This window comes from Etheostoma spectabile, chromosome 4, assembly GCF_008692095.1.
Source record: "Etheostoma spectabile isolate EspeVRDwgs_2016 chromosome 4, UIUC_Espe_1.0, whole genome shotgun sequence".
Lineage (NCBI taxonomy): Eukaryota > Metazoa > Chordata > Actinopteri > Perciformes > Percidae > Etheostoma > Etheostoma spectabile.
Window position 1 is genome coordinate 504,808 of NC_045736.1, and position 10,456 is coordinate 515,263.

General features: G+C 40.6%; 1 protein-coding gene across 1 annotated transcript in view; it reads right to left on the reverse strand.

The window, feature by feature from the left end:
- lrch1 (leucine-rich repeats and calponin homology (CH) domain containing 1) overlaps positions 1-10,456 on the reverse strand; it is a gene marked incomplete in the record, with an annotated part of 222,442 nt that overhangs the window by 47,336 nt on the left and 164,650 nt on the right. The window contains 2 exon segments of the mRNA XM_032512767.1: positions 675-812; positions 1,936-2,045. Of these exon segments, the coding sequence (XP_032368658.1) occupies positions 675-812; positions 1,936-2,045 (248 nt within the window).

Genomic DNA, 10,456 nt, shown 5'->3' on the forward strand with positions numbered 1-10,456 from the left:
AGCCTCTGAGATGCTAAGGAGAGACTCCTGTAATGTCGGAAGTAGCCTCTGAGATGCCAACAAGAGACTTCTGTAATGTCTAAAGTAGCCTCTGAGATGCTAACAAGAGACTTCTGTAATGTCTAAAGTAGCCTCTGAGATGCTAAGGAGAGACTTCTGTAATGTCTAAAGTAGCCTCTGAGATGCTAAGGAGAGACTTCTGTAATGTCGGAAGTAGCCTCTGAGATGCCAACAAGAGACTTCTGTAATGCTGAAGTAGCCTCCAAGATGCTAACGAGAGACTTCTGTAATATCAACCCAGTAAAAATGGACCTACGTAACGAAGTTGGTTCACTCCTAGCTTACCTACAAGTTAGCATCACACACAACAAAGGATGAATGGTGTTTTGAGCTAATGTTATCAATGTTATTATATAATGTTATTATGCAATCAAACAATCATAGATAGATACAACGGTTTTAAGATGATTTCCACCTTCTGTTTTTGTTTGTAATGAGAAATGTTTATGATTTCCTGGATTTCACTAATTTCAGTATGACATGTTATGTAAACTGTTTAAATCTGAGCATGCGCAACTCAAATCTTCACTCTCCTCACATTGGGCAGTGACAAAGATAACAGAGTATCATGGATGTTCATCTCGGGGGTTGGGGGTCAGGACTGAGACACGAACCACTGCAGGTGAGGGGACATGGATGCTGCCAACGGAGCGCGGACGAATGTGGTTGGCCAGATGGCAGAGCACAACGCCGTCCATCAGAGACGAGCCCAGGTCTTCGGGAAGGACCACCTTCAGTCTGCTCTCGATGCTCTGAAGAGGAAACCACAAACAGAGACAGATACGGGTGAGACCTAGCCTGGAGAGCTATACCCACATCCGAAAGATCAACTGAAACATGCATGCAACTGGATAACACTACGACCAATCACAGCAACACACAGGATGACGTATCTGGAGCCCCGTATACTTAGCAACCAGCGGCGCTAACTGGTAGATTAGACTGTCCTCATCTGTTCAGCTCGCCTCTGGCAATACACCCATGTAATTGGTGCAGCTCGCCTCTGGCCCCGCCTTCATCAGATACACCGATGTGATTGGTGTAGCTCGCTTTTGGCCACACCTATATCAGATACACCAATGTGACTGGTGCAGCTTGCCTCTGGCCCCGTCAACATCAGATACACCAATGTGATTGGTGCAGCTTGCATCAGGCTCCGCCCATATCCAATACCCTGATGTGATTGGTGCAGCTCGCCTCTGGTCACGCCTATATCAGATACACTGATGTGATTGGTGCAGCTCGCCTCTGGCCCTAACTATATCAGATACAGCAAAGTGATTGGTGCAGCTCGCCTCTGGCCCAACCTACATCAGATATCAGATATAGAATTGGGACTGGAAGCACATTTTTAGTAATTAACAATTATCAAAGACATTTGGAGTGGGGACAAAAAAAAATAATCGATTTACGTATGTAATGTGTCGTGTTTTTCTGCATAAAGAGAAGAACTTAAAACTTGAAATTGTCACATTCTGTCTCCGTCGTCAAGAAAAGTCACTAACGGTTGATTATTAAATTATATATTATAAGTGCTGATCGTGTCTCTGTCTGTAGTTTTTTCTGTATTTGTCTGTTTTGTGTCTAAGGTAAATTTTTGGTGGGTATATTATATGTTGTATGTTTATTGTTATGTGGGGTTTCCCATTTCAGGCGGCCTACATACTGTATGATTATTGTACTTCTGAAATTGTGCTTAACGATGCACACAAACATGGACATAGGCACACACAAGAGGGCATCTACACACAGACACACCTGCGCACGCGCACTAACACACACAGACAAACGCACGCACACGCAGACAAACGCACATGCACACACACACACACACACACGCATGCGCACGCACACACACACACAACAGGGTCTCACGTCTCGCAGTTGCTCGGTGAGCTCCAGCTCCTCTCGCAGCTGCTCCATCTTTCTTCTCATAGTGAACTGGGGATCTACGGACTCCAGACTCCTGTGGCTCCGCAGGAACACTACAGAAGAAGAAGACAGGCCGCGTTAGACGAGACCGCCACAGAACGGAGGCCGCCGCCACCCGGTAACCGTTAACCAGACCGGGGTCCGTGCACAAGAATTACAGCAAGACAATTCTCTGACTGTAGAGTTTGGCAAGTTTCATTTCACTTTTCATTTCACTTCATTCTTTCAATCATTTTACATTTTTAATATGCTTTGTCAATTTCCGTTTTTAAGAAGTTCTTAAAAACTTAAAAAAGATCCTTTGAGTTGGTGGCGGAGTTTAAAAAGCGCTCGGGACGTTTATGAAAACACAGTTTACTCCATAGGATTATAATGTTACACACACACACACACACATACACACATATATATATATATATATATATATATATATATATATATAACACACACACACACACACACACACACAGAATTGGCCTGGAACTGTGAGTTAAACAAAGGGTTACATCCCAGCTCTTTTAAAACAGACACAAACACACACACACACACAGACAAACAGACAAATACGGACACAAAACCAAAAGCGCGCGCACACACACACACAAAAATGCAATTTCTTATCATTTTGGACATTTATTGTTACCATATCTGCTTCAAAAACATTGGGAAAAGCAAAAGCACATAAATAACAATCAAAAGTGGCTAAAAACAAAAAGTCGGCAGGGGAAAGACTACACTCATTAGATCTGAGAAAAGTTTTTTATTTACGGCTCGGGTGCTGCACCATAACTTCATAAAAGGCTTATATCTGTGTAGTTCCTCTGAGGGACCACGGGGGGGCTACAGGCTCTCCACAGTGGGAGGGCAGATTGTGAGGAGCAGCAGGATGTGACTGTTTTTAACCCTGCGAGTCTCTTCAGCCAACAATGCTAACAGCTCTGTAGCTGACTCAGCTCTATCAAACTACACATCGCCAGACCGTCCTCCACAGCATTGCGGAAGGGGACCTTAGTGGTCCCCTAATGCTGTATCTGAAGTCTCTTTTATATAAACCTTAGTGGTCCGTAATCCCTCGCCTCGTAGCCACAACAACGAAGGCGGTGCGCAAGCCGCGGTAGGTCCCCCCTTCTTTAAACTCGCCGGCCCGCAGGCTGCAGAGTCAGACCCCACACGCTGGCTCTGCCTCTCTTTTTCAACACTTCTCCTCCTACAGAGACCTTATTGGTCTTCTTTGGTCCGGACCAATCAGGTGGAGAGTTTGTCACCTGCTTCACACTCTACTCAGTTTTGGTTCCCTTAGAGGACTCACATGGGAAACAATATAAGTAAATAAATCCTAAATAATGTGTATTGAGTTCAAAAGTCGTAAAGTGTGTGTGTGTGTGTGTGTTTGTTGTGTGGGTGTGCAGACATGATCAAAGAAGAGCTTCACCACACGCTACTTTCATCCCCGCTGTGTGTGTGTGTGTTCGTGTGTGTGTGTGGGCTGTCGATTGCACATGGTAGAGATTAGATTCAGTCGTGTGTGTCTTGTGTGTGTTTTGGAGAGAAAATACAAAGGACTTGCATCTAAAAATGCTGTTTTTCCTTGGTGCACTTTTGTTTCAGTGAGAATTGTGGAATTGTTGGGTTCTGGAAATACCATCCCAGAGTACAGTCTAAACCTCTCTTTATGAAAAGCGCAGTGAAAACTTTTTTTGTTGGATGCGCTATTGAAAAGAGTCTGGGTTTCGTCCGTTCAACATGTGGGTGTATTTAAGCTCCAATAGTTAAGTGTTAGATAATAGTTCCTAAAGTATATCCTACTTCCCTGGAACCGAGGCCAAGATTTTAGACGGATCATAGCTTTGTGTGTGTGTGTGTGTGTGTGTTGTGTGGTGTGTGTGTGTTGTGTGTGTGTGTGTGTGTGTGTTGTGTGTGTGTGTGTGTCTTGTATGTGTGTCTGTGATTGTCGGTGTGTGTGGGTCCGTTGTTTGTCTGTGTCTTTTGTGTGTGTTTCACATCAGAAACCAAGGTAAAAACACCTTATACGATAGAAGAGTGAACATAGAAAAACTAATATCTTGACCTAGCAACAAAAGTAATATAGGAGGTGGTGAGTATACTATTCCAGAGTCCGCGGGCAGCACGGCACCCTCCCCTGCCCCCCCCCCCCCCCCTTCATACCTGGACCTTGGGACGTTTAAAACTCTTGATTTGAAGAATTCAATGACCAGTTGTGCTCCCGCAAGATTTCAGACAAATCCTCTTGGGGCCAGACCATTTAAAAGCCTTAACTCAAACATAATTCTAAAACGTCAAGAAGAAGTAGCCTAGAAGTCCTGGACGCCCTGCGTCGGTAGCAAACTCTAGTCAGCCAGGTGTCGGTCGAATAACTCTGGGTTGGCTTGCGAGCTAGAAAAACCAAATTCAGTTCAGTCAGTGTGAGTGTGTGAGTGAGTTGAGTGAGTGAGTGTATACATTATGACTAATGGTTATATTGGTTCAGGCCTTCAGGGCGATGAGATCACAGGAAATGACACGCTGACAACATCACTGCTGACTCATTAACAGCCAATCACCTGTGTGTGTGGGCTTGCGTGGGTGGGTGAAGGTATGTGTGTTTTTGTGTGTATGTGTGAAGGTAGTATTTGTGTGCGTGTATGTGTGAAGGTTGTGTGTAGGTGTATGTGTGAAGGTTGTGTGTAGGTGTGTGTGTGTGTGTGTGTGCGCGTCTGTGTGAAGGTTTGTGCGTAGGTGTGCGTGTGTTTGTGAAGGTTGTGTGTGTGTGTGTGTGTGGTGTGTGTGTGTGTGTTGTGTGTGTGTGTGTTGTGTGTAGTGTGTTGGGTTGTGTGTTGTGTGTGTGTGTGTGTGTTGGTGTGTGTGTGTGGTTGTCATGAAGATAAATATGGTGCAAAATGTGAGTGCAGATGTGATTGTGAGCACTTGTAGAATATGATTGAGAGCTTGTAGAAAAAAATCTGCACTCATATTTTTAGTATTTTATTATATTTTATATTTTTTCCACTCAGTCACTTTTTTCAGAACAACCAATCTCTGGTTGCTATTCCACCAACACTGTGGTGGCTCCGGGGAGGGGCCGCTGCTACCGGGTCAGGAGCTCTCCGTGTCTCGCTGGAGATCAATCAGGTCGAGGTCAGCGCAAAGTCTTCTACCAATGTTCACGTTGGCCCCCCACTAATGGCGGTCTGTCCGCGGGCTGGGATCTGGAGTGTTGAGATATAAATGTATTACAGTATTTAGAAGCGGGCTGGCTGCTAGTTAGTAATGCTAGCTTTCACGCTACATAAATAAGCTGTACAGAGTTGTCCCTCATCAGGCAAGAAACCCTACTGCCCCCACCCCCCCCCCCCCCCGTTCTGTTGGCTCATGCTCCACGACTAAGTCACCAGGTACAAATTAGTTTTGCCACCAAGTACCGCAAGAAGTTTGCAAAAGTTGAGAGCGAGGGACTCGCCGCTGTGTGATGCGAGAGAGCGCACTGTAGCAAGGTTGTCATCACGAGTTGTGTTGTACTGGAAAAGTGACTGAAGTGAAAAAAATAAAAAAAAACAGTTCTGATGTTTTAACAAGCTCTCAATCATATTCTACAAGGGCTACATCGCATCTACCACTCCACTTGGTACCATATTTACCTTATAGTTGTCTGTGTGTGGTGGTGGGTGTGTGTGGTGTGTGTGTGGTTTGTGTGGGTGGGTGGGTGTGTGTGTGTGTCATATCCTCACATGTAAATACGTAACTGTTTATCTCAACCAAAACTAGAGTGATGGTGAAAAGTGGAAAGACGAACCACACCGGCGTTTCATAGTTGATTTTTGTTTGAATGAATTTGAATGATTTTATGATGCTAAAATCACTGTTATTTACATGGTGTCTGGTGGGTTTAGCGAACGCAAATTCGCAATGTGTTTGATTAAAAAAATAAAAAAATCGTACTCTTTAACAGAAAGGTCGACCTTCTTAGAAATCCCTATAATGTTGCAGACACTTAAAATAATAACTGAGTCAGTAAGCGGAAAAACAAGCACCTTTGGAAGGTAATTACAAGCGGACAATTGTCCTATTAACTTACATTGTAGCTTGTTTCGCCGTCTCACTTAATACTGGACCAGTGTCAAACATGTTGTTCCCATCATCACTTGGACACAAAACACAGGAACATGTCCAGGTTGATTAAAAAAAAAATGGTTACCCTTTAATGTACAGCCCAATGAAATATTGACCCATTTTCCGAAAGTTTCTATTTCAAATAGACCATAAAAATTGATAAGATTTTTTTATTGTCATACACGGTACAGTGTAGTATGAATTACGTGCAAAGTTCACAGCTTAAAAGAATACAGCACCGAAACAATTAAAACACCGTGGAAAAGTTGAGTTATTAATTATATGAATATATGAATTAAAGTCAATAAATGCTTAAATGCTTATATGGGTGTCGAGCATGTAGAGGATAAATATAATATAAACATCTAAAAAAATATATGTATAATACTTTTTAGATACTATATACATACAGTTGGGAAAAAGATTATAAAGTATAATATCCGTGTGGAAAAAAACAATTGACAAAAATTGGAAAAACGTGAAAAAAAACATTGATAAAAGCTTCAAAACGTTGAAAAAGCAACAAAATTGAAAATCACACTTTGTTGACGTTTTTTATTGATGTTTTTAACTTTTTCTATGTTGTCCCTTTTTAACACTTGTTTCAATGTTTCAATGTCACTTTTTTGACATTTTCAACACTATAACACCACTGTTATTGTTACTGTTATTTTTGTAATTTAGGCAATAAACCTCATTTATAGGAAATGATACCTAATGTTTGAGTTAGAAAAGCAGAAACTTAGAATTATTTGACTAAAATTAAAGGAATGTATGTTGTGATAATCCTATAATTGTGAAATATATCAACTTTTACTCATACTATTTCAAAACCACTTCAATTTGTTTTTCAATGCTATAAAATTATAGAAAGCCCCAAATTAATGAAAGTAGATTTGTACTTGCCAAAGACGTTGTGTGGAAACAATCATGTTATTTTGGGTAATTAAAAGAACAGTGATATAATGAAACGAGTCAATTTGACTCAAGACACATAACCTGTAAGTAATACACAATCATACGTGTATTGTTTGATTACAATGTGTGGAAACTTTAAGTTGCCTATGATGTCTATTTATTCTATTTCTCTCTGTTAATCACCGGTGTCTTACGGCATCATCCATATACTTTATTTATACAGCGCATTTTGACAAACACACAGACTTCCAAAGTGCTGCACAAAAAGACAATACAGAATAAATCAATAGATAACACAATAAAAAATATAAGGTAATAAGAAATACAATAAAAAAGAAATAAGTAAATAAATTAAAAACATCAACAGGAATTCCATCTGGTATGATTTGCGGGTATACGTTAGGATTTGACTGCTTTCACGGTAAAGGTTGGAAAACACAAGTTACGGGTTTCCTGAACGCAGAAAGAAGAGAAGTAAGAAAAGATGAGGAGCAGTGATGTAGTGGAGGCTAAACGCAGCGAAACGCCGTTTATGCACCTCTCAATTCGGAAATGGCATTACCCCACCTCCAAAGTGCGTTTATCCACTCTGAATAGCCTATCGTCCCAAAGCCATTCTAAATTAAGCTTAGTTTGTTTTAGTTTCATATGTTCTTATTAGTTTCATAGGTTGTTAAAACTAAAGCAAAGTCTACATATTGCGCTGCATGACTGTCAGTGTGGACCAATCTCTTGCGGAGTTTGGGGTAAAGGCCCCACCGTTGCCTTCCAGCAGCGCTGCCTGGAAGGTACTAGGTTGGCCAATGGTTGGTGCCTTGAAGTCGACGTTGGCGGCTTAAAACATCAAGCAGTGAGCAGCAGTCAAAATATGCTCAGTCACTCTATCCTACATTGGCTACATGCTCATTTAGTTGATGATGAATGGGTTTTAAAAAATGGATATCCGTCTTTTTTAAAGCGCCGCCAAGACGCAGCCTTCCTCTGAGTCCCAGCAAACGTCTCGGAAAGAAGCCCAAAGTGAGTGGCTCGGAACACAGGACTCAACTTAATATTTTGAGGTTAATTTGGTTAAGTCAGATTCATGCCACTGACTCAAAAGCCACGGTATTGATTAGTTAGCCTACCCTTTCAGACAGGAAGTTGCGGTCACCTAGCTACCTTTTCCCATTAGTAAATTCAGGAATATTGTCTGATAAATAACTGGATGTTACAGGTATTATTTCTGATAAATAACTGTTTACAGGATATATTGTCTGATAAAAACTGGATGTTTACAGGATATATTGTCTGATAAAATAACTGGATGTTATTCATTCTCTGGCCACTGAAAGTTAGTGACAAGAACTCCCTTGCTAGTCAGAGCTAGCTAGTTATTGTTGTCGCTCTAGCTGTTCGTGGTTTCGCGGTTAAGGTAAATTGTTCTATGGTAACAGTGATTGGACCAATCAGAAATGTTGCTGTTACGCTAGGATTGTGGTAATATAGTTTTTCTACGTAGATAGTGGATCATTGTTTTTTCTTATTATGTTACAAGGTTGATATCTACAGACTTTAGCTTCATCAGGAGCAGAAACTGGGTTTCTACCTCGGATGGTTTTACATTATGGCTGATAATCTAAATTCTTATGGAAAATCAATGGGATTATTACTATATATATCATATATTACTATATATAATATAGATATTATACACAAAAAATACTACAGAATTTATAGTTTACCCACCTCTTTTTTACCACTACACCTCTGGAGGAGGTATGAATCAGTGTGTAAAATGCCTTGACATGGAAGATAAACTAGAGAGAGAAAACTATTTGTCCCCTCCACAGAGAGGTTTTCTGTAGTGAGCATGCTGTGATGTTTCATACTCGTCCCTCCCCACAGTGACACACCTCCATACGTTTTTGTAATGTTTCCACCCGCGCAGTATCAGTCTTGTCAGCCTTTTCTGTAGTTTCTGCCATTAACGTCTGCTATCAAAGGTCCCACGGAATAAAAATATCCCGTTATGTTTGTCCCTTTATATTTAGCCCCCCCCCATGAATAATACTCATGGCTTTCAAACAAGAAAAGTGGCAATTTTGGGAAGAGACTTTAGATTACAGTATTAGGGACCCACTAAGTCTATATAAAAGATACTTCAGATACAGTATTGGGGACCACTAAGGTCTAATAAAAGAGACTTCAGATCGTATAGGGGACCCCAAGTCATATAAAAGAGACTTCAGATACAGTATTACGGACCACTAAGGTCTATATAAAAGAGACTTCAGATACGTATTAGGGGACCACTAAGGTCTATAAAAAGAGACTTCAGATACAGTATACGGACACTAAGTCTATATAAAAGAGACTTCAGATACCATTTAGGAACCACAAGGTCTATATAAAAGAACTCAGATACAGTATTAGGGGACTCTAAGGTCTATATAAAAGAGACTTCATAACAGTATTAGGGACCACTAAGGTCTATATAAAAGACTTCGATACAGTATTAGGGGACCACTAAGGTCTAATAAAAGACTTGAGATACATATTAGGGACCACTAAGGTCTATAAAAAGAGACTTCGAAACAGTATTACGGACCACTAAGGTCTATATAAAAGGACTTCAGATACAGGAACCACTAGGTCATAAAAGTTCAATCATATTAGGGACCACTAAGCTATATAAAGAGACTTCAGATACTTATTAGGGGACCACTAAGGTCATAAAAAGAAACTTCAGATACAGTATTACGGACCACTAAGTCTAATAAAAGAGAGCTTCAGATACCATTAGGGACACTAAGGTCTATATAAAAGAAACTTCAGATACAGTATTAGGGGACCACTAAGGTCTATATAAAAGAGACTTCAGATACAGTATTAGGGGACTACTAAGGTATATAAAAGAGACTTCAGATACAGTATTAGGGGACCACTAAGGTCTATATAAAAGAGACTTCAGATACAGTATTAGGGACTACTAAGGTCTATATAAAGACTTCGATACAGTATAGGACCACTAAGGTCTATATAAAAGACTTCAGATCAGTATAGGGGACTACTAGGTCTATATAAAAGACTTCAATACAGTATTAGGGGACCACTAAGTTTTAATAAGAGACTTCAGATACAGCATTAGGGACCACTAAGGTTTATATAAAAGAGACTTCAGATACAGCATTAGGGACCACTAAGGTCTATATAAAGAGACTTCAGATACAGTATTAGGGGACCACTAAGGTCTATATAAAGAGACTTCAGATACAGTATTAGGGGACCACTAAGGTTTATATAAAGAGACTCAGATACAGATTAGGGGACCACTAAGGTCTTTATAAAAGAGACTTCGATACAGTATTAGGGGACCACTAAGGTCTATATAAAAAGACTCAGAACCGTATTAGGGGACCACTAAGGTTTATATAAAGAGACTTCAGATACAGTATTAGGG